The sequence below is a fragment of the Orbicella franksi genome, chromosome 2 (assembly GCF_964199315.1).
Source record: "Orbicella franksi chromosome 2, jaOrbFran1.1, whole genome shotgun sequence".
Lineage (NCBI taxonomy): Eukaryota > Metazoa > Cnidaria > Anthozoa > Scleractinia > Merulinidae > Orbicella > Orbicella franksi.
The window spans coordinates 24,107,624-24,132,844 of record NC_138146.1 but is presented as its reverse complement, the minus strand read 5'-3'; the positions used below and the strand labels follow the sequence as shown (position 1 = coordinate 24,132,844).

Below are 25,221 nucleotides of genomic sequence, written 5' to 3'. Positions count from 1 at the left end.
GAATAATAAAACCTTATTATAAAAACTTACTAACTAACTAACTAATTAACTATGTAAGTAACTAACTAACTAACTACCTACCGACCTACCTACCTCCCTCCCTACCTAAATAACTAAATGACTGACTAACCAATAATAAATTTTGTAGTAAAAAGCTTTCCCAAAAAGATGTGTTTTAAGATTGCTCTTGAATTGCATCAAATTGTCGCTTGAGCAGATATCCAGCGGCAGTGTGTTTGTCAGGGAAATATAAAATGTTATTTTATCCTTCTTTTGCTGTCACAAACATTCTGTCAAAGTGTAGTGAACCTGAGATGTCATTTGTTTTTAATTCAGTAGTCAAAGTTTTTGCCAGTGTTTTTGTAGTTTGAACTTGTACATGGCTCATTTGTTGTCAATACCCGGGGTATCCAATTGATGGAAACCGATGATCGAAAATTCAATCAATCATTCGATATCAATTGATGAAATTAGTTAATTGGTATGGATTGGTATTGGCCAATCGATGACCAATCGATAACCACACAAAAACCATACATCGATTGCTATCTGTTTCGAAGCTTTATTCACACAGCTAACGGTAGAAGACTAAACTAACGATTCAAAATACATAATTTATATGTACGGCAGAAAGTCCGCTGACAATTACAGCTACAGAAATTTGCATAATATCGTAACATCCTTCCCTCAAAAGGAAAAAAAAAACAGAAAAAACAGAAAAAAAAAATCAGTTCTTCTATACGCTAACAGTTCTTAAAATGTCACTCGTTAGACCTTAAGAGCTACAAGATCTGTATAACGACTAGGCGGTTTGACCAGTCTCCCACTTCTTGTACGGACTTGGCTTTCACACCCCGTAGGTGACACTTGTTGTCTCAAGGGCTGATCTTTGATGGTTCGATCTTGGTCTACTGAAGTGGCTGATAAGGGCTGATCCTTATTTGACTCAGTGGTGGTCGTGGACTGATTAACTTTCGTCGTTGCCACTGGCTTCACCGTTGGCTGTTCATTGGCGAGGTGATCCTTAACTTTAGAGTCATGGTGGTTTGAAGGCGTTGACCATTCCTCAGCTGGAACACTATCAGCTTCTAACTTCCAGATCGTCAAGATATTCTTTAAGCGGGGTTCTTAAAGCTTCAGACACTCTTCTTAATGGTTGTTGGACAGGTTTAACCGTTTCGTCAACTTCAAGTCGCGATGGAGTTCCCAGATTGCCAAGGCCATCAAAAACATCTTCGTACTGGGAGCACACGTGTTCCAGGGTAAGTCCTTCGAACTGTCGGCTTCTTGTCAGGTTCACATCCACATTTGTTGTAGAAGCGCACTCTGCAGGTTCGGAACACGGCTTGATCTTATCATTTCTGATTGTAATTAACTGCATTTGCTGGGCGGTTTTACTCCCGATCAGATTAACACAGTGTTCATCCTCTACAATGGTAAAGTTAACTTTGTACTTCCTTTTATCCCTGGAATTCATCAGTTGAACCTTGCACTTTCCAAGCGGCCTGAGCGTAGAGGCGTTGTACATTTTTAGGAGTTGATTCTACTTCGTCATTGGTCAATGTCGCTAAGGAGTCACGTGAGATATGCGCGCGAAACCAGAGCGGTCACTTGCAAGCGAACTTTAGAGTAGTTGCACATAGAAATATTTATCATGGCGAAAACAAACCATCCAGAAGATCCCGACGAAATACCGAAGGAAAATCCCACTGAGGAAGTCGAAGACGACCTTCTAGAGGATCCTGCACTCGACAATAGCGACTCGCTATTGAGAGTACTCACTAATTTGGACCGAAACATGGATCACATGGCGGGTTCATTGTCCGCCATGGGCGAAGCTTTCGCTGCTTTGTCGAAGCAGCGCCCAGCGAAGCGAGACGCTCGCTCTGGGACTTTAGACCCTTTAAATGGGGAAACAAAGAAACCTAGAGTTGATGCCGGTGATGCTGTTGAAACTGGCGGTGAAAGCGATGATTCGGACGTTCAAAAGCTTCTTGCAACCAGCGCTGAGAACGACTCCGAAGGCGCCAAAACGTCGTCCGCCAAAACGCAGGACTCCTGCAACAATGAAGGCGAAGACGATCTTTTAAAGAAATTGGCCCTTGACTTCTCAAAAGATGACAAGGTGAGCAGCCCAACATCCAAGCAACTTGCAGATATTATCAGTAAGAGATGGGCTTCGAAACTGAGTGAGAACAAGGTCAAAGAGACGGTCGAGAAATACGCTCGCCCTGAAAACTGCGAGAAGCTTGTTGCCCCCAAAGTGAACCCAGAGATTTGGGGAAAATTAACCCATCATGGGAAAAAGCAGGACCTCAGATTGTCCGCTATTCAGAACATGATAGTGAAGGTTGGAGCCATTATTGCTCAATCAACCCAGAAGCTCATGGATTTTCGAGGCCAGGGCACGCAAAGTGGCAAGCTCGACACGGGCGCCTTAGTCACAGCACAAATTGATGCCATTGCCCTGTTGGGTCACACCAGTTACGAGCTCTCGCTTCGTAGACGGGAAGCTATCAAACCCAACCTTAACAAGGAATACGGCTCGCTGTGTTCTTCGCAAACGCCGGTTACCAACTTGTTATTTGGCGACGAGCTTCAGTCGCAGCTTACTGCAATTCGAGCCTCAAACCGAATTAGTCACACGGCAGTGCACAATAGCACTAATAAATCTTTCACCAAACCTCCTTATCGCCAGAAACAGGACCAGCCTTTTTTAGGCAAGGGCCATTTCCAGTCCAGGTGGAAGCCCCAGAAAACCTGGAAGAAAAAGGAGGAAACCAGCAAGAAATAAATACTGCCGATGACATCATGTCCAAGCTTCACATGTTACAGGTAACCCAATTTGAAGGCTTTATTCCTACACTCATAGCTTACCTTGTTGCCCAAACAAGTTGCTTCAAAAGCGGTAGGCTGGCACAATTTGTCCATTGTTGGCAAAGAATCACCTCAGACACTGAGATTCTTCAAATGGTGTCAGGACAATACATTGAATTTGACACTAAGCCTTGCCAAACACGCCCCCCTGCAGTGAAATGTTTTAGTGTAGAAGAAAATGCTATTATTTCCAAAGAGGTTGCAAGCTTGCTTCAGAAGGCAGTTGTTGTTGAAACCAGTCATGAACCAGGGGAGTTTATCTCTTCTGTTTTTGTGCGACCCAAAAAAGATGGCTCTCACCGAATGATCCTGAACCTTAAAAACCTGAATAAGCATGTGCAATACAACCACTTTAAAATGGATACCCTTCAAAGTGTAATAAGTCTTATTACCCCTAACTGCTATATGGCCTCTGTTGACCTCAAGGACGCATATTACTGCGTACCTATTGCGGTTTCAGACCAGAAGTACCTTAAGTTTGAATGGGGTGGCAAATTGTATCAGTTTACCTGTTTTCCTAATGGTTTAGCTTTCTGCCCAAGGAAGTTTACTAAACTAATGAAGCCAGCCTACTCTGTTTTGAGACAACTTGGGCATATAAACTCACCGTATATTGATGACTCGTACCTACAAGGTGGAAGTTATGAGGAATGCCTAGCTAATGTTCTAGACACTGTGAAAATGTTCCTCTCATTGGGTTTCATTATTCACCCTCAAAAGTCAGTTTTTATCCCTTCACAAAACTTATTATTTTTGGGGTTTGTCTTGGACTCAGTCCAGATGAAAATTTATTTGACCAATGAAAAAGTCAACAAGCTCAAATCAATTTGTACCAAGCTTATCAAGGCCAAAGAAACCACTATACGGGAGGTTTCATGGGCCCTTGGGTATATGGTATCTAGTTTCCCAGGTGTCATGTATGGCCCGCTCTATTTCCGTCAGTTAGAGAGGGAGAAAACTCTTGCTTTAAGATATAGCAAGGGTGATTATGATGCTTGTATGGTAGTCTCAGACAAAGCTGGTACAGAATTATTGTGGTGGAACACACACCTTGAAGCCAGTTACAATGTCATTAGTCATGGTGAGCCTACTATTGTCATGTCAACTGATGCCTCATCCACTGGCTGGGGCTGCGCCCTAAACGATACCAGTACAGGTGGACATTGGACTGCAGAGGAAGCCAGAAACCACATAAACTATTTAGAGCTCCTAGCCATATACTTGGCTCTTAAATCTTTTTCACCTATCATTAATGGGCAGCATGTGAAGGTCATGGTGGATAATATGACTGCCCTGTCTGATATTAACCATATGGGTACTAGTAGCTCTGAAAAAAGAAATGACCTAGCCAAAGAAATTTGGTTATGGTGTGCCCAAAGAAATATTTGGCTGACAGCTGTTCATATCCCTGGTGTAGAGAATGTGGAAGCTGATAGACAATCTAGACGGTCTCACTCGCAACTTGAGTGGACACTAGACAGAACTATTTTCAGGGACTGCATCAATGCAGCAAAGGTTGAGCCCAACATTGACTTATTTGCTTCCAGAATAAACTACCAGCTTCAGTCCTATGTATCCTGGCATCCTGACCCAGGGGCTGTGGCAATTGATGCATTTCATTTATCATGGAAGCAATATGTGCCTTACATGTTCCCTCCATTTTCTCTTATCTCCAGAGTATTGCAGAAGTTCCAACAGGAGAAAGTTCAAGGAATTATCATTGTGCCAAAATGGCCAACCCAAACGTGGTGGCCTGTCTTGATGAGAATGCTGATCGACAATCCAGTACTACTACCCAAAAGAAAGAAACTGCTGTTTCTTCCGAGCAGTCCAGAAAAGATTCACCCTCTGTATCCAAAACTGGAGCTGCTGATGTGCCACTTGTCTGGAGATCCTTTGAAAGCCAAGGAATTTCGACAGCAGCTTCCAGAATCATTATGCAGTCCTGGAGACAGGGCACCACAACCCAGTACCAAACTTACTACAAGAAGTGGGAATCATTCTGCTGTCGACGGAAAATTAATCCCCTTCAGGCCACTTTACAGGATGGCATAAATTTCCTTGGAGACCTCTTTGCTACTGGTGTGGGATACAGCTGTATTAACACTGCACGTAGTGCCCTGTCCTCTATTATTGTGCTTCCTGGGAGTGTTCATTTTGGCAGCCATCCGCTCGTTACCAGGTTTGTGAAAGGCGTTTTCGAAAGTAGGCCTTCCCTCCCACGATACAAAGAAATATGGGATGTAAACTCTGTCCTAAAGGTACTTGCCACCTGGACTCTTGGAGTGGATTTAAGTCTGAGAGATATTTCATGGAAGCTTACCATGTTGCTTGCCCTCTTGTCTGGCCAGAGAGTACAGACGCTGAAGGCGCTTAATCTGACCTCAATGAATTTAACTGCAAACACATGTGTATTTACCATTGAAACACCACTGAAGACCACTCGGCCGGGCAAGCACCTAGGTCGAATTGAGTTTTTGGCATACGAGGCTGACCGGAACCTGTGTGTTGTACAACATTTGCACGCCTATATCGATAGAACATCTCACTTACGAGGAGAAACTGACCAGTTGCTGATTGGCTATCAGAAGCCTCACAAGCCTGTGTCAACTGACACTATCGCTCGCTGGATCAAGAATGTCATGGCCAAAGCAGGAATTGACACTAGTGTATATAAAGCACATAGCACAAGAGCAGCCGCCACATCAGCTGAAAAAGGGAAACAGGTCCCTATTGACACTATCTTGTCTGCGGCAGGTTGGAGTAGTGTGAGCACCTTTGCTCGGTTTTATGATAAGCCTATCCAAGACACTGCCGCAAACTTCGGACATGAACTGCTGCATAGTCACCGTTAAATGCTTTTTACACAGCTGTTTCAACCAGAATTGTTTACCATGTTGTTACTGTTACTGTAAGGTTACTTGAAGAGACATGACATTTTTATGTGGTGTGTACCTTGTTACAGCACCCTGTTGTCATCTATATTGCATTAAATAGATTGATGTTCATGGTTTTGCTCATGATCATGACGCTTTAAAGTCTCACGTGACTCCTTAGCGACATTGACCAATGACGAAGTAGAATTGTAAAATTAAACGAAACTTACCTAAGTTGAAGTTTGATTGAGATTCTACGAAGTCATTGGTCTGGAGCTAGGGAGTCAGGTGCCCTCCCATCTGGGCTACCCACCCTACTGATTTACAACAGTCCTGATCATTCGCCTTTAAAGTGTGACCGCTCTGGTTTCGCGCGCATATCTCACCTGACTCCCTAGCTCCAGACCAATGACTTCGTAGAATCTCAATCAAACTTCAACTTAGGTAAGTTTCGTTTAATTTTACAATTTGTGGGCGTGATCCTATTAGCATACTTCGTTCCTTTGATGGAGCTTAGCTTGAGTACATCAAACGTTGCTCCGGTGTCGATTTGGAAATTAATTTCGGGTTCTCCCTTTAATTTCATAGCCGCAGTAATCTTTGATGGGATGTTGCTCTGTATCGCGTGCACCGAGTCGACTTGTGGAGTTAACGTAAACAGTGATTCACCAGAGTCACTGGAAGAGACTGAGACTGTGTTGACCGGTTTTTTCCTTCGTCCACGCTGCTTACACACTCTAGCGAAGTGTTACTCTTTCCACACTTTCCGCAAGTCTCTCCATAGGCCGGACATTTTTCCCTCTTGAGCTCGTGATTTCCTCCACAGTACTTGCATTTTTTGGCACCCTTTGAATCTCTTGGGTCTTCCGGTAATCTTGGTTTTCTTTCGCTGCGATGTTTCAAAGCGTGTATTTCATTCGGATCCGTAGCTGTGGCGAGATCCTTTAAATGCTGTGCAGTTGTTTCTCCGCTTTTGCAGATGTCGATTGTTTTTTTCTAGAGTGAGTTGTCTTTCTTGCAACAGCTTCTTTCTCAAGGCAGGCTCTTTAACGCCAAACACTATTCTATCACGCATAATTGAATCATGTAAACACTGACAAAAATTACACGATTTCGCAAGTGTTCTAAGTGCCGATACACAGTGATCGATACTTTCATCCTCTTTCTGTGATCTGGAGTTAAATAAATACCGCTCGAAGGTCTCATTGGTTTGTCCGATGCAATATTCCTCGAATTTTTGAACAACAGAGTCGAGTACTTTCGAACTTTCGGGCGGGTTGAATGTTATACCTTCATAAATTTCAAGAGCTTCTTCGCCGATCGCAGAAAGAAAAGTTGCAGTCTTATATTCTTCGTCGAACTGCTGGAGCCTCACAACTAAGGCGTAATTATCCCAGGCTCTTTTAAATTTTTTCCAGTTAGCGGCAACGTTGTCAAGATTTAACGGTTTCGGCATTGGTATTCCACTCGGCTAAGAAGACATTTGCTGCATTTGTGCGCTTCCAACGGACGCTGTGTTAGTTGTATTTGTCGCCGTAGTTCCCTCGTCGCCTGACATCTTGTAGTTACGCGGCGATTTTTTATCCTGACACCATGTTTCGAAGCTTTATTCACACAGCTAACGGTAGAAGACTAAACTAACGATTCAAAATACATAATTTATATGTACGGCAGAAAGTCCGCTACAGAAATTTGCATAATATCGTAACACTATCCATTGGCTCAGCAACCTCTAACAGATGTCACGCACGCTACCTGTCCGATCATCCGCCATTTTTAGGAAGTTGGTAAAACAAATTCCGACCCAGTCTTCTCAACGCAAAGAATATACCCGGATGCACATGTACTCGAATTACCCACTTGCCCATCATTGCCTTTCCGTGTCATGATGTCTACGCAACACGTCCGGATAGAGCCCTTACTAAATATACGGTGCATCGTCAAAGGCCGTTTTGAGGTGAACGTTGGTGAAGTGTTAACTGCAAACAAGAAGAGGGGAGAACGGGGAAACGCGTTTAAAGTTGTGAACCATCGTGGACAGCTCAGCCACCTACAGTCCGAGCTTGTGGATCCTCTTTGGCCATTACATGCAGATATTTCTGAGTTGTTCTTCTGTTAACATTAAAATGAAATGTGTTTACAATTACGGCATACAAAGTTGTGTTTTTTATGCATCGATTCCAGTTCCGTCAATCTGCAACCAATCGATACCAATCGATACCAATTTTTCTAGCAATTGGTATTGATAATCGATACTAATCGATAACCACACAAATCTTCGCCATCGATTGGTCATCGATTATCAATACCAATTGCTAGAAAAATTGGCATCGATTGGTATCGATTGATATCGATTGTCATCGATTCTCGATTCCATCGATTGGATATCCCGGGTCAATACCATCTCATAAAAATGAGCCTGAACTTTGCTTATTTGGCAGGCTTTCAAGCAAGATAATTCGTGCCCCGTCCCGTTCTGAAAATGATCGACTTCTTTGTATGTGAGATGAACATATAAGGCGTGATTCTTTCCAAAACTTCCTTCACATAGCCCTGCATTCTCTATTTTACCTAGTTCTGGAAGAAAGATCACACAATAAAAGCAAGCCATCGCATTCTTGTCCCCAGTTTCCCTTCTCTACGCATGGAATGCCTGGGACAGGGGAGAACACTCTGCAACGCCTGGCACTTTGTTTGTGTTTGGATCATCCAACAAAAAGTGATGTCACATCCGGTAAAAAAGCGGGCTGCGCGGCAAAATCAAATTTGAATGCGACATAATCGTTCTCTCAGTAAGTAAAATGGTAATATTTCGTAATCGGCGGGATATTTCTAACGTTTTATGTGTCCATGATAAACAAAATTTTGTTGTCTTCCTCATCATATCGTTTGTTCGAGGAACAGAACGATTATTTATTCAAAAACACGCTGTTTTGAAGGAGTGTGTTTTTACGAAATGTCGTCGTTTCTTCCTCGCTGAATTCCACAGGAGCCATCGTTTGCGTGGAAATAATGAATTGCAGGTAAGTTGCACTCAATTCAAACATCCTATTCTCTTAGGTAGGCATTACACTAAGAGAAAAGCGCAATGTCAGTTTTCTAGACGCGAGAGAACCTATTTAACAGAAGCCCATTTTTCAAATTTATCCTTGACAAACACTTGAGAGTAATGTAGAGGTGTTAATCGTATCACACTTTAAGAATAGACCCACACACATAACGCAGCGGAACTTTCTTGCCGATCGACACTAACGCAAATTCATGTTCTTGCTTGTGACTCAAACTGGTGTTATAAATTCTGTTACGATTGGTTAAGAACCTTGAACAAGTTATCTTAACTTTTCCCTTGGCAATTCCTTCATTGGTAAACGTTTCCTTTAACATAGGCAGGCCGTGTACCTCTTAAAAATAAACAAGAAGATATTCTTATGGGCGATTCAGCATCTCCAGTTTTTTTTTCAGTTATAATCTAATTTATTTTCCCGTTTCAACAGTTTTGAGTGTCAGCGACAACATAAAGTTTCAATACCCCTCCCCCCGATCCTATGAGGTCAAGCATGCATGTACCTTTCATTTCTTCGATTCCTTTCATTTGCCTTGTTTGCAGACCAAGTTCCTTATCTTTTAATCCCTAACTATCATATTTGCAGCTTATTTTGAAAGGTTACTCACACATTTTGCCATATTTTGAATGTGCTTTCTCTATACAAGCTTACATCAAGACATTTCAGTTCCAGGGAATGAGAGAACCCTAGCAATTCTGACAGTTCTCTCTCATAGAATTCAATTATTTTAATTCCTCACACTTTCAATGTGCGATCTTAACAAACTGTTTGCAAGCAGTAATAAAATATCATGCCCCAACACCCAGCCATAAAAGGAAGTCTGGATACAGGTAATAGCAACAATGACACTGCCAGGCTGGTGAATGTTACAAGCTATTATGAACTCATGTCTGACAATGATGAGTGACCATGATACATGGTGCGGTGGAACTAAACAACCAGACTGCTAGTGACATTGCTAGTGTTAGTGTTGTGAAAGTGATTGCTAGCTAGTAGTGTCTGTGAGCTTGAACCAGCCCAGAAAAGAATAGGTTCGGGCTTCCGTACTAGAAGTTGACTGAGAGTAACAAGTTTGTACTCAAAAACTGAAGAAGCTGCCTGATCAGACCGGTCTTAAAGCCAGCTTCATCACAACTTGTCAAGAGTTCCTAAATTGTGTATGTGGGAGGACTCCTTGTAATGACATATATGGGGAGGCTCTGCTCAAAAGTTTTCAGGCTTCAGATATAACCATTAAAGGGTAAGGGATTTCTGACAAGTTGAATTCAGGTGTATGAAAGGGTACGGAAATCTTTCTTTGAGGGATTTCCCTTCTTCTGGTTCTAAAAATGTTGTTGATAATCTCTCATTTACTCTCCTGAGCCAGAATGAGGGGATTCTAATATATTGTTCAAAAAGATATTTTAAAATTTCTTTCTAAGGGTTTAGAAAAGGGATACAGTATTAAGGGGTTGGACCTTGAGATGGAGCTTCCCCATTTAAAACTATGGAGAATACCCCCCCCCCCCCCCCAACTCCTTGTGTAACAAGGATGTTCAAATTGTTTTCTGGAAAATTAAAAAACAAAACAGTGCCAATTTAAGGGATTGTGTGATTCTCAATGTAAATTCCCATTTGTATTTTGGATTAAAATGGGCCTGACGTTATCCACAACAGTATAAAATAACCATACTTTGCAGCTTCATAGAGAGACTCAATCTGATAATGAAAACATAACATTATTTATCCCCTTCCTTTGTACCTTGTGATATTTTCAGGGAAATTCTCAAAAAGTCCATCTCCCAAAGAAAAGAAAATATATAAATAAAAATAACTTTTTTTAATCTTGAAAATGATCTCCGCAATAAAGACGTCATTTTTTATGGCTATTTATAATCTTTAAATGTGTTGTGAAGAAACTGCTTATTAGGAAAATATAAATGTTCAACGAAAAAAAAAAAAATGAACAGAAAAACACAACAAACTCTTCTTTCAGAAGAGCTCCTATATTTTATAATTTTTGTAAACCTCTTACAGAATGTAACTTTTGGTTAGGTTACACTTCACTGTCAAGGAAGAAATCACACCAGAGAGGCTTTGTATCTTTATTGTGATTTGCATCATCAGTAAAAAAAAAATCACACTTGGACAGGTCCACTCTTACATGTATGCTAAAGATGGGAAAAGCAGGTTCAGCATCATCTAAATCAAGGAATTGTATGCCAGTGTGGAGTGTATATGCCAGAAGGTAACCACCTAAGAAAATACAAACATAAATGACAGTCACTAAAATTAAACAACAACTGAGAACTTTTAGAGACCTCCATCAGTCACAAAAAGACCAAGAATCGGATCTGTCTTGAACATTATTGATCATGAATTTTGTCATAACATTGTCACAGTTGCTGTGGACCCACAGGGCGATAGCATACACTCATACACTCATCTGCAAACACAGGAAAAACTGACATCAATTTGTACTTTTTTTTTAAATAACAAATTCTTTGCCAAATTGTATACTCTCGCTCATTGACACACCTTAAATTATATGCCATCATTGGGCTAATTGGCATATTTTAAAAACTTGAATATCTCTGGAACAAAAAGAGATATTTGAATAAAGTAAACAGCATTTTTCTTCTCACACAGGTTACTTGTTTATGTTTTAAAATGGATGCAATGGGAAAGATGCAAATTTCGTCATAGTACCACTTTAAATTGAACTTCATTGTCAGAGACAAAAACCTAAAAACATCTAAACACAGGTCAGTGAGGACACTGCCAGTTTTGCCTTTGCCAACAACCACTTTGCCTCAAAAATATAGCAGATAATGACAAAATCAATAACAAAACCAACCTCTGTTAATTCAATAACCACACCAAATTCCCCTCCAAAATTCTCTTCAACGTCTTACAGTAAAATTTTGCCAACAGCATAAATTCAACTCAATGTTTTAACGTGCTTATCTCATTAAACTTTTACCCCTTGAGTCAGAATTTGTAAGTGTATCACATAGAATCCCACAAAAGATTAAAAATGCTGTTAACCTTTTGCAAATATCTGCATCAGTTCCAAAGATATTTAAGTTAAAAAAAAAAAGTGTAAAATATGCAAATGAGGTGACTGATAATGTCATACTGACTCAATCCAATATTACATCAAGTTGGTAGGCTTATAGTTCTACTGGAAACACACCTATGGCTATTAAAATTATACACAGCCTGTATTTTCCTATGGCAACTCACTCTTTTCTAGTCCCCTCTAACCTGAGGCCACAACTTCGACCTTAGATATTAATATGCATGCTGGATCATGCAGATGAGGCACCATTGACAAATATCAAAATGGAAAGCCAAAGGTGGCCAGAAAAGCCTATATCAGAGAAGGTTGAAACCCAGTATGTTGCCATGGTAACAAAACTGTTAAGCTCATATTATGGAGCACATCTGCAAATTTCATCATAATAGCACTTTTAAAGCACTGTCCCTAGGAGCCTATGGCCCCTTGTATCTGGACAATAGTTTAAAACTTGTCTGGGGGACTGGATGATCTACATGGTAGGTGGGAGACTCCCAGAACATTGAGGAGAGTTGCAAGAAAGATTGTAAAACTAGCTCCTTGCAGGTACTCTTTAGACACTAACACTACCAACATGACTGAGTTTGGACAATATATATTTTGTTTTTTTGGATACATGTAAACAATGTACTGTTACCGGTCATAGAAGAGGTACCTTGCTACTGAGTTAAGTCTTAATGTGTGTATTTAAAGGAGAAGGTCACCCCAAAAATGCATATTTTTTTTCAATGCTATTTGAAAACCTTACACTTTAAGGTTAGCCACTCACAAAAGTTTCAGCCTCTAAAGTGCAAGTTTTCCTTATGAAGTTCACCTGCAAAGAAGCCCACAATTCGAACATTGTTGACACAATTTCGAACAGTACTCAGCAGCCAGGCTGTGTTTTTGTGACGTCATTCCTTCTGAGAGATTTTACCCTAATGGCTTCTAACAAGTTGTTTGATGACCACTCTGGGTTATGGCTGCTCTTGAGCCATATTATTTTGAGCCAAACATGCTCCAAACTCTGAAATGATAGCATTGAAGATAGTGAAGTGGATAATTGCATGGAAAAAATAGATTTTGCTGACCTTGTGAAAGATGCAAGTCAGTTGCAGGTTCTTCTCATTCCTGCCAATTTCAAGTCAGACTGAATGACGTCACATAAGCACAGTCTGGCTGCCAAGACAGTTGCAAAATGGTGGCCTCCAAAGTCGCTTCTTTCAAGATGACTTTCTTAAGGATAGCAGGCACTTCAGAAGCTGAAACTTCAGTGAGTGGAAAAGCTGAATACTCACTTGCTATAAGTGACGACATAAAAAGTAAGCTTTTTGGAGTGACCTTCAAAGTGATACCTGATGCTTATTGTAAATTGCGTACATCACTCCTAAAATGCACGGTAAAGAATTTTGTTTTGTGGATAATAGCACAAATTCATTTTCACCTCTATGAGGTACAAATATTTTCAAAACAACCAAAATTGACAATTTTAAATTACAGTGGAACTCTGTTAATCCAGTTGCCAATGGGCCACAAAAATCTGACCATATTAACAGTGTGGCCATATTAAAGGGGTTCTTTAAATTTCGACCTAGAATAAAGTGGCCGTAATAACAAGGTGGCTGTGTGAATGGGGTGGCCATAAGGCGGGGTTCCACTGTAATGATGAACATATAAGATGATCCTCTCAAACACCTACCCATAAAGATTTTGGAAGTATAGTTTGCATAATCAGTTGGACAACACACAACTTGGGACCACAGCTGACAAGAAATATTCCATTTTCTATCTACCCCACCCCCCTCCAAGCCACACTCACAAAATAAGTCAAAATTTACCACCCAACAGAAAAGATAAAAGTGCAGAAATAACAGTTTCACAGCCCCTTCTAAAGCTCTTGTCAACAGAGGAAGAGAGTGTGTGGAAATAAAATAGAATGGCCCTTAGGGCCTATTTATAGGGTCATGGGTACCCAAGACAACCCTTCTTCTGAGTTACCCTGGCCAAGCTAACTTTTCACTTATTTCTTTGAAGAATTCAACCAACCGTTTACATTTAGGATCATGAACCCGTCTCGCCCACAAGACAACAGGGGTAGGCCAGTTGTTTCACCTTGGCTTGTGTCACGCCCTGGCACCCTGGTAGGCAGGACAACTTTTCTTTATTTAAACACTATGGCTCGGCTAACAAGGTCAACCCTTGGCATGAAAAGTGTCATGTGATGCCTAGATTTAAAATTTAAAGCAGAAATATCAATTTACAAAGAAGACAAAATTAACTCAGCAAAACCCACTGTGATTGAATGACTGAGGGAAACTTGGACAAAGAGGGATATTTGCACATTTGATTATTCTATAATCAATAACTGAATAATCATGCAGGGTCAAATTCAGCCAATTGTATGGGGAAATGAACGGCAAACAATCACTTTAAGATCAAACCAAGCTAGAATTTTCAGCCCATCCACAATGGAGCAATCACAACTGACCTTTGTGAATTATTTGATGCATGCATATGAGACAGCCATTTTTCATTTTTTCTTTATGAGATGGAAGGAAGATGCCATTTAAACATTGATCAAATAATAAACAAAGGTCCTGTTGCTATAGAGGTACATTGTATCCCCACCAGATTAACAGAAGATGAGGTGTTGAAAACAGGTCTTTGGAAGAACTAAAAAAAAGCTTTGTAAACAACCACCAGCAGCCTGTGTTCCCACAGCATTTCTTGTTGAGTTAATTTGATATAGAACATACCTTTAAAATCTCAAAATAGTTGAATTAACTAATTATGTCCTACAAGTATGAGAGTTTCAGATTGTATGATTGTCACCAAGTATGAAGTTTGATAGAGAAACAATGGTAAATCTTACAATTCTACTGAACAATATTATTGAATTGCGAGTTCAAGATTCCCATCAGGTGATAATACTGTTGATACAGCCTCAAACTATCACCTCAAAGAAGTCTGGAACTCATAGTCCAATTGTTGAATAGAAAGAGAGATGTTCTCATTAAAGCTAACTACAAGATAAAATTTTAATTCTGTCCAGCATTTAATTATGAACCACTTTACAGTACCCGCGAAGGGGGGGGGGGGGTACTCCCAGAAAAATTTGGTGGGGGTGTGTGGCCTGCCTCCCAAAACCCTTACTCCTTTGATCACCAAAATCTGCGATTTTCCCTACCCTATTTATGACCAGACCAAAAACTGGACAACCTATTTACAACCATTGCCAGTGACACAGTTGCCACTAAACATACGTTTTGAAGGCCTTTTGTTTATGGTCTGATCAATAATGATGAAAAAGTAGCTTCTTCTAAACAACATTACCGAATTCAAGACTATGGTAGAGTACAAAACCCATACCCTATTTAAGACCAAAGTGGCCAAAACTGATACTCTATTTTTGACCAAAACAGCTGAAAAACCATACCCTTTGGGGCAACACATACCTATATAGTGCATATAAGGGAGTAACCCCCCCCCCTGCCCCTGGTCACAGTAGAAGTGGGTACCTGTCAAAAGTGGGGGTTAAGTTAAGAGGTAAGGATATACCATACCATTGGGAGCCAACCCTAAACAGACCAACCCTCTCTTTTTGAACTGCCCAAAGAAGTTAATCCCCAGGCCGGCATTGCAGTTCAGACATTACAGAGGAATGTACAATTAACCACTGGATGACTGAAGGAATCGAAAGTTCTACTCATCTGGACTGCTTCACCCCTTTGTTGATCTTTTTGGGAAAATCTGATATCCCCAAAGCACACATTTAGCTCTAGCTCTCAACATAGATTATTTCTTACAGAGAATTCAAGTATTCAACAAGTAATTCAACAAGTATTCAACAAGAGATACAGAAATAGGATACTAACCTTGAGTATATGATTTTCCACCACACGCACGTGGATACAGAGCTTCAACTGTGTTCACTTTTAGAAAAAAACGGCTTCTGTTAAACATGTTCCTGTAGTACACAGTGGAAACTATGGCCAGCAATACTTCACCCAGGTTGTTGTTAACATTATAGGCTATTGCACTTAGTGTTATCACTGAATCACGAACAATAAGAACCAAAAGTCGGAACAACACCAGTTTAGCAAATGTGTAAAATCCGCCATTCAATGACAGAAGGCTCTCTGTTATTTTCCTTCAAAACAATACTAAACTGTTCTCTTTTGCCGAAAGTTCTGCTTAAAAAGTCGAAGAAATGTGCCTGCAACATCTTTCTATCCTCAGTATGAAAGGACGCGAACCTGATGGTTTGCAAATAGAGAAAAATCTTCCCCAATCGAAACGCCATTTTTTCGCTTTGTGAAACGAGCTGCACAGCACCGTTTAAACTGGATGTGACATCACTTTTTGTTGGATGATCCAGTACAAAAATTTCAGGAGTCTTCTGCCCCGCCCCTGGCCTGAGACCATGGCCCCCCTTTTGGCGACCAAGAATGGCTTGCATTAAGTGGCAGTCCCGCTAAAAGCGCTCCTCTTGACTCCGGGACCAAAAATAATTTTCCTTCATTTTTTGTCAGTGAAAAGGGTCTGGCACATACATATAAAAAAGTAATCTATTATTTTCCAATTCCTTATTTTTGCTTTGCTACGAGCCAAAATTGAATGTTGGCCGAACTGAGGTTGCCTAGTGTGATCAGAAAGGTAAAATTCACCGATTTTGTGAAGCATGCTATGTTGCCTAAAATGCAGCTCACAGAATTTCGTTTTCACACGAATTCTAAGGTACATTCATTACTTTGACTGACGAAATATAGAAACTTTTTGGAAAATTCTACGCTTACCAGCGAGGCTGGAAGACACCCTACTCCGAGGCCTTTGATCACCTACTAAAATTCAGCCAAATTTGAGGGGGGAAATCTCAAAATTGGATCTGAACGAAGCCTAAAGAGCACATCACAGTAAATTTCATACCTTAATAAACCGTTCTATAAGTTCAAACTGGTGGGTATCTCCTTGGATTGTATGCGAGAACAGATTAAAATCTGCCACAGTCAGTGTGTTTACATAGCTATCGCTCATGTCAAAGCTCATTTGCATAACCCTTGTACCGGTGAAGATACATTTTCTTCCATTCAGGTTTGTTTGTTGACCTTCTGAGTAGTGACAAATAGCTTCCTTTAATACTTATATACACTCTAGATCCAGTTTTGAGGTGAAGGTTGCGTTAAAGTTGATGAATGCTCAAGACTTGCGAAACTACAAAAGTAAATAATGGCGGTCTGCAGAAATTAACCATAGCCATCGTGCTGATCCTTCAATAAATTCTGCCGCAGAGGTAGCACTAGGAGAAGAAGAAAATCGTAAGTTTTCATTTACTGTTTAATGGCAACTGAATCCTGTACTACTGCCAAGACTACTGGGAGCTTGAGGGCTATATGCCTGAATTTGAAAAACAACAACAACAAACACTTGCCGGTTGATCGCTGGCAAATGAACCTGAATGAACACGACACGCTTGAATGGAGCTATGTTTTGCAATGAATGATGGCCTTTACCTCTGTGTTATGCTTGATGCTTGTCTTTTAGTATCTTGCACAGTGCATATAATAAACTTTGGGATCTGTTTATTGGGCTGTTTATACAACAAAAGCTGCACCAGCTTTGTCAAGATGTCACACAAGGACATTTTTTGGAATGTCTCTTGGTCCCATCTTTTGATTTTCTTTCATTTTTTTTCCTATGAAAAACGAACAGCTGATAACGGGAGAGGAAAGTGAATTTCAGGTACATGTCTACTTCCTCCGCCCTCATGTATTAGCAACTCCTTATATTTTCCAAGGAAAGGTAGATAAAAATTGAACAGGTGCAATGATTGTCGTCGTTCGGTCATACTGAAAAGATTACCCTAATCCAAAAAATTAATGGGTGGCTTTTTCATTATCAATATTGAAATGAGAAAATCTTGCCAAATCTAATGATCAGTGTGTGCAGGGCAGGGGATTTGCTCTCGACCCCTCCTGTCCATAGCTGGTAATTGGTCGGGGGGTGGGGGGTACTTCCAGAAAAGTTGAGTGAGGGTGTGCGGCCCACTTCCCAAAACCCTTACCCTCTTTATGACCAAACTTTACATTTTTTGCTACCCTATTTATGACCTTACCAAAAATTTGATAGCCTATTGATGACCGTTGTGGCTGACACAGTTGCCCTAAACATATGTTGTGAAGGGCTTTTGTTGAAGGTCTTATTGGTAATGATGAAAAAGTAGCTTCTGCTAAGAAACATACCCAATTCAAGACTAGAGTGCTAAAACCATACCCAATTTATAACCAAAATGGCCAAAATCAATACCCTATTTATGACCCAAACGACTCAAAAACCCTACCCTTTGGGGCCGCACATACAGATACCTATATAGCCCATATAAGGGAGTACCCCCGCCCAAGTAATTGGTCACGTTACAACTTATGTGACATTTTGACGAAGCTGGTGCAGCTTTCGTTGTATAAATGGCCCAATAAACAGATCCTAAATTTTATTATATGCGCTGTGCAAGATACTAAAAGACAAGTATCAAGCACAAAACAGAAGTAAAGGCCATCATTCATCACAAAACATAGTTCCATTCAAACGTGTCGTGTTCATTCAGGTTCATTTCCCAACGATCAACCGGCAAGTGTTCGTTGTTGTTGTTTTTCAAATTCAGGCATATAGCCCTCAAGCTCCCAGTAGTCTTGGCAGTAGTACATGATTCAGTTGCCATTAAATGGTAATGAAAACTTACGATTTTCTTCTTCTCCTAGCGCTACCTCTGCAGCAGAATTTATTGAAGGATCAGCATGACGGCTACGGTTAATTTCTGCAGACCGCCATTATTTACTTTTGGAGTCTCGCAAGTCTTGAGCATTCATCAACTTTAATGTAACCTTCACCTCAAAACTGGATCTAGAGTGTATACAAGCATTAAAGGAAGCTATTTGTCACTACTCAGAAGGTCAACAAACAAACCTGAATGGAAGAAAATGTATTTTCACCGGGTGCAAGGGTTATGCAAATGAGCTTTGACACGAGCGATAGCTATGTAAACACACTGACTGTGGCAGATTTTAATCTGTTCTCGCGTGCAATCCAAGGAGATACCCACCGGTTTGAACTTATAGAATGGTTTATTAAGGTATGAAATTTACTGTGATATGCTCTTTAGGCTTCATTTAGACCCAACTTTTGAGATTTTCCCCCTCAAATTTGGCTGAATTTTAGTAGGTGATCAAAGGCCTCGGAGTAGGGTGTCTTCCAGCCTCACCAGTAAGCTTAGAATTTTCTGAAAAGTTTCCATATTTCGTCAGTCAAAGTAATGAATGTACCTTAGAATTCGTATGAAAACGAAATTCCATGAGCTGCATTTTAGGCGACGTAGCACACTTCACAAAATCAGTGAATTTTACCTTTCCGATCACACTCGGCAATCTCAGTTCGGCCAAAATTCAATTTTGGCTTGTAGCAAAACAAAAATAAGGAATTGGAAGATAATATTTCAAGATAAAAATGAGCGATAGAAATTTTACACAACGTTTCGATGTCGTCATGACATCATTATCAAGTGACAAGAAAATAACGGTTCAACAGAGTTATATATGCGGTGAGAGGTGTGATTGTTCATTAACATATTTGTTTAAACAAATAGTTTCGCGTGGATGGAATCCGATTGCGTGTTCAGGCTAGGTTTCTTCTTTCTAATAAACAGCATTTCGTAAATCAAACAACCCAGTTTTCCATTACATTTCTTTAGGACGGAAAAATTATTGGCAAGGTCGTCGATGTTATAAAGGCCATGATCGTTCTTTAAATGCTTTCCGATTGCGGAGAACCTGTGTTCATCAATACGTTGGTGCAAATGCCGGCTGGTATACCCGACATACTCTGCATCGCACAGATCACATTGGTAGTTGTACACTACACATTGTTGATTAATTAGAGGTGGTTTTGGTTCACGCTTCTTGAGATCTTCACAGATTTTGTGACTCTTGAATACTGGTTGAAGAGTGTGACCGATTTTCTTGCTCAGGTCAGATAGTTGTTTTTTCACTGCATTGGCCGACGTTTGATCTTTAAATGGCAATACCACTTGGTGAACAGTATCTTCGTTGACTGGTAGTTGAGGTGGCACGAGAGGATCTTTGGTCATCATTGAGGTGACGTAGTGAGAAATGATGGAGTTAATTAGGCTTTCAGGGCACTTGAGGTTCGCAAACATCAGCTTCAGGCGATCACATTCAGTCACGAAAGACTCCCATGTGGATGACAGGTGAAAAGCACGGTTTAACATGGTTTTAACGAGCGATTTCTTGTACCTTTTGTCCACATGGCTTTGGTGATGGAGTAGTAGGCCGGTATTTGTTGGCTTCCGGTAAACACTGGTTTCCAGTTTGTGACCTTTCTTAAGTATTTCCATACCAATAAATGGTAGCTTGTTGTCAGAAGCTAGTTCCATTGTGAAATTTATGGATGGGTGACAGTTGTTAAGTGTTGTTAAAAAGGCTTCTGCTGCTGGTACATCCTTCATCGTGGCAAGCGTGTCATTGACGTACCGCCTATAAAACTGTGGGAGCTTGTTGTCATGTTCTAATTTCTCTTCAATGGAGCAGAGAAATGCGTTTGCCATAAGGGGTCCCAAAGGTGAGCCCATTGCCACTCTGTCAGTCTGTTCATAAAGCTTGCCATCGAACTGGAACAATTGGTTCTTAGTTGCTACTTCTAGAAGTTGAATCAGGTCAGGCTGGATGATGTTTAACTTGTGTGTTTCGTTAAACCAGTTGTTTACGAATGCTTTTTCGGCGATTATTTCGATAGTTTCCTTAAGTGGTACATTAGTAAGCAAAGACATGACATCACAGGATACCAAAATGTCGTTTTCATCGACTTTTAGGTCTTGAATCTCTTCTGCAAGACCTAAAAGTCGACGAAAACGACATTTTGGTATCCTATGATGTCACGTCTTTGCTTACTAATGTACCACTTAAGGAAACTATCGAAATGATCGCCGAAAAAGCATTCGTAAACAACTGGTTTAACGAAACACACAAGTTAAACATCATCCAGCCTGACCTGATTCAACTTCTAGAAGTAGCAACTAAGAACCAATTGTTCCAGTTCGATGGCAAGCTTTATGAACAGACTGATGGAGTGGCAATGGGCTCACCTTTGGGACCCCTTATGGCAAACGCATTTCTCTGCTCCATCGAAGAGAAATTAGAACATGACAACAAGCTCCCACAGTTTTATAGGCGGTACGTCAATGACACGCTTGCCACGATGAAGGATGTGTCAGCAGCAGAAGCCTTTTTAACAACACTTAACAACTGTCACCCATCCATAAATTTCACAATGGAACTAGCTTCTGACAACAAGCTACCATTTATTGGTATGGAAATACTTAAGAAAGCTCACAAACTGGAAACCAGTGTTTACCGGAAGCCAACAAATACCGGCCTACTACTCCATCACCAAAGCCATGTGGACAAAAGGTACAAGAAATCTCTCGTTAAAACCATGTTAAACCGTACTTTTCACCTGTCATCCACATGGGAGTCTTTCGTGACTGAATGTGATCGCCTGAAGCTGATGTTTGCGAACCTCAAGTGCCCTGAAAGCCTAATTAACTCCATCATTTCTCACTTTGTCACCTCAATGATGACCAAAGATCCTCTCGTGCCACCTCAACTACCAGTCAACGAAGATACTGTTCACCAAGTGGTATTGCCATTTAAAGATCAAACGTCGGCCGATGCAGTGAAAAAACAACTATCTGACCTGAGCAAGAAAATCGGTCACACTCTTCAACCAGTATTCAAGAGTCGCAAAATCTGTGAAGATCTCAAGATGCGTGAACCAAAACCACCTCTAATTAATCAACAATGCGTAGTGTACAATTACCAATGTGATCTGTACGATGCAGAGTATGTCGGGTATACCAGCCGGCATTTGCACCAACGTATTGATGAACATAGGTTCTCCGCAATCGGAAAGCATTTAAAGAACGATCATGGCCTTTATAACATCGACGACCTTGCCAATACTTTTTCCGTCCTAAAGAAATGCAACGGAAAACTGGATTGTTTGATTTACGAAATGCTGTTTATTAGAAAGAAGAAACCTAGCCTGAACACGCAATCGCATTCCATCCGCACAAAACTATTTGTTTAAACAAATATGTTAATGAACAATCACACCTCTCACCGCATATATAACACTGTTGAACCGTTATTTTCTTGTCACTTGATAATGATGTCATGATGACATCGAAACGTTGTGTAAAATTTCTATCACTCATTTTTATCTTGAAATGTTTATCGAAATTTAATCTCATTGGAAGATAATAAATTGCTTTTTCATATATATGTGCCAAACCCTTTTCATTGACAAAAAATGAAGGAAAATTATTTTTGGTCCTGAAGTCGAGTGGACCGCTTTTAGCGGGACTGCTACTTAAGACTCAGGTTTGGTACCTGGTTTCCTACGGGTGTCTGGAAAACCCGAATAGTGAATAGTGAATAGTCGCGAATCATGAATAGCAAATAGTATGAATAGTGCGACTAGTGGCGAACAGTCGCGAATAGTGGGAAATGGTGATGAATATGCTCATCAAACAGGATCAAAATGTTGAAAAGTCATATGTATAGGTCGAGCTTCCATATTTTAGACTTAAAGAATGCGAGTCTCAAAGGAGCTCTGTTGTTTCTGCTATTGTTTGGTTAAACAAAGAGCTCTATACATAATTAATGTAGGGGGTTATACAGAAATCTTGCCTTCTGGTGTCACAGACATGACGAATACGAGCGAACTTCAAGGTTGTTGTTAGCTAGAAGGTAGGAAGTAAGCCCTGATCAAGTAACTTTTGTTTGACTGGCGATTTGGAGATCCTATTAGATACAATGGGGAATTTTCAAGAAGCGCTTGATGCCCAAAGCCTTCACGGAGATCTGACTGGTAAGATACTCCTCTAAGTCTCTCCACTGTAGACCGTTTACAGATCAGGGAAGAACTTGTGAATCTATCATAAGAGTTGATCCAATTACTACAACTTTATGAAATGTTAGGCTTGTGGTAAGCAGAGGGTAAACATGTATTTAGTAATGTATATTTAAGGAAGACCCAGGAATTAAATATATGTTTTTGATGGGTTTTAATTTACAATAATGGAGTGGTTTGAATGGCGCACAGATTTCCATATGCATATTGCTGATATGACTGAACATATGTGTGTAACAACATACTGTTGCATATGAGTCACTGCCCCATACAAGGGTTATTGATGCTGTAATCTAGACTTCCTAGCCAGGATGCCACTATTAGCATTCTCCAGAATCCAGTTATCACCAAATAGAATGTAAAACCTGGAATTTGAAATCTAAGGTATGACCCTCCTAGGATTAATTAACTTGCAATTTTTTTATGCTCTTACCATAATGCAATTGGACAGGGCACATTGAACCTTCCACTTACTACACACCCTGCATTTCGTTAAGTTGCAGTAACTGGATCAACTGACTTATGATAGATTTACGAGTTCTTCTCTCTGTATACAGTCTACAGTGGAGACTTGGAGGAGTATCTTATCTGTTATTCTCCATGAAGGCTTTGAGCAGCAAGCGCTTCTCGAAAATTCCCCATTGTATCTAGTAGGATCTTCAAATCTCCAGTCAAACAAAAGTTACTCGATCGGGGCTTTATTCCTCCCCTCTGGCTAACAACAACCTCAAAGTTCGCTCATATTCGTCATGTCTGTGACACCAGAATTCTGCACTGTCCACTTGGTCGGTAAACAAGGCCTTTCAAAATACAGATGCATGGCGTTTTTCTTTTTGAAATATCTTTTTCGTTTTTGAGATATTGCATTTTCTATTATGCAAATTTGATCAGTGATGACATCATGAGGTTTACAACTAAAAAGTGGAAAATACTGAATAAACGATATCTCTGGAAACATTGAAGCAGTGATCTTGAAACTTGGCACCACAAATGTTCATTACAAAAGAAACAAAATGACACCCTTAGTGCTGTTGTCATGACAACAGTTTTACTGCTGGACTGAAATTCCCAGTTTTTGTCTTAAACCAAGAACCATCTACCCCACCCAATCTAATGATGGAAGTTAAGACAATATGGGAACTATGTCTCTTCCAAGTAGGACCCTTTGTGTCACTTTAGAGGTTGCAAATGGGGATAATTGGTTTTTTGACAGAATGAGACTGGAGCTGGAAGAGTTGCTATGGCAGCAGCACTAAGGGTGTCATTTTGTTTCTTTTGTGATGCACATTTGTGGTGTCAAGCATCAAGAATGCTGCTTCAATATTTCTAGAGATATTGTTTATTTAGGATTTTACCATTTTTTAGTTGCAAACAGTATGATGTCATCACTGCTCTAATTTGCATAATAGAAAAATATCAATATCTCTAAAACAAAAAAAGATAATTATTTCAAAAAGAAAAATGCCATTCTTCTGTATTTTGAAAGGCCTTTCAAATAAGCAGAAATTATTTTTCGTGTCATATACACTTTAATGTCGGCGATGGACAGCCCTAGCCTTAGTCCTGAGAAGAAAAGGTAATAAATTCACTGAAATTCTCTTGCTTACTTGGATAACTAATTAACTCAAGATATAAACTTAGATGTTGTACACGTTGTTTTATAATCGGTTATCAGAGCAGCTCGTTTGTGTCTTTTCAGTTGATAAACTAATCACAGAACACTTGCCTCACATTTGTATTTTACTGTTTTTTCACAGAACGTGCTTGGTCGAATCTAGCAGCGTCCGCGTATAAACACTATTGCTCCTCGTGATCAATTTCAACGCATCTGAACTAAAGCGGTGACTATTGACCACTATTCGCGACTATTCGCTACTGTTCGACACTATTCGCACTATTCGAGACTTAATTCGTACTATTCGGGTTTTCCAGACTTTTCCAGACACCCCTTTGATTTCACAAAATGCAAACTTTGTTGATGAAAATTGCGGCCATGGGATTGAAGACAAATTATAGTTATCTGGATTACCTTGTGTGGACAGCTTTTACACTCCTGTGACTGCTACCATGGTCAAAGAAAAACACAAAGAGTTACCTTTCTTCCTTTGGATCGCAGCCTCTTGCTTTCTTCGTTCCTCGAACTTTTCAACTTCCTTGAGAAGCTCGCTGTTCTCCATTTCAGTCAGAATCACCTTCAAGATGTCTAGATGGTGAATTCCCAAATTGTTCTGGTTTTCAAGCTCTTTGAACAATGAGCGAACATCGTGAATATGGCCTTCGCGTTCTTCCGTAATCTTTCCTCTGCACATCGCGATGAGTCGTTCCAGTTCATTGAGTTCGTCGAGTGCACGGATTATCTGTTCAAGCAGGTCGTGATATTCCTTCC

At 40.3% G+C, this 25,221-nt stretch overlaps 2 protein-coding genes and 1 pseudogene across 3 annotated transcripts in view; all 3 read right to left on the bottom strand.

The window, feature by feature from the left end:
• Positions 1-25,221, bottom strand: part of LOC145478802 (uncharacterized) — a 210,952-nt gene that overhangs the window by 185,223 nt on the left and 508 nt on the right. For both annotated transcript variants that reach the window (XR_014048331.1, XM_081456973.1), the window contains exon 1: positions 24,931-25,221. This exon is cut by the window's right edge and continues 508 nt beyond it. Coding sequence is in view for 1 of the 2 variants with exons in the window: in XM_081456973.1 (XP_081313099.1) it covers positions 24,931-25,221 (291 nt within the window). In the remaining variant the exon portion in view is untranslated. The remainder of the gene's footprint in view (positions 1-24,930) is intronic.
• On the bottom strand, positions 6,402-7,367 carry LOC145480115 (uncharacterized; annotated as a pseudogene).
• Positions 10,854-20,691, bottom strand: LOC145480114 (uncharacterized). The gene is made up of 2 exons (XM_081458573.1): positions 19,587-20,691; positions 10,854-11,053 (listed from the first exon to the last, which is right to left on the bottom strand). The coding sequence occupies exons 1-2, from the start codon at positions 20,689-20,691 to the stop codon at positions 10,854-10,856; spliced, it is 1,305 nt and encodes a 434-aa protein (XP_081314699.1).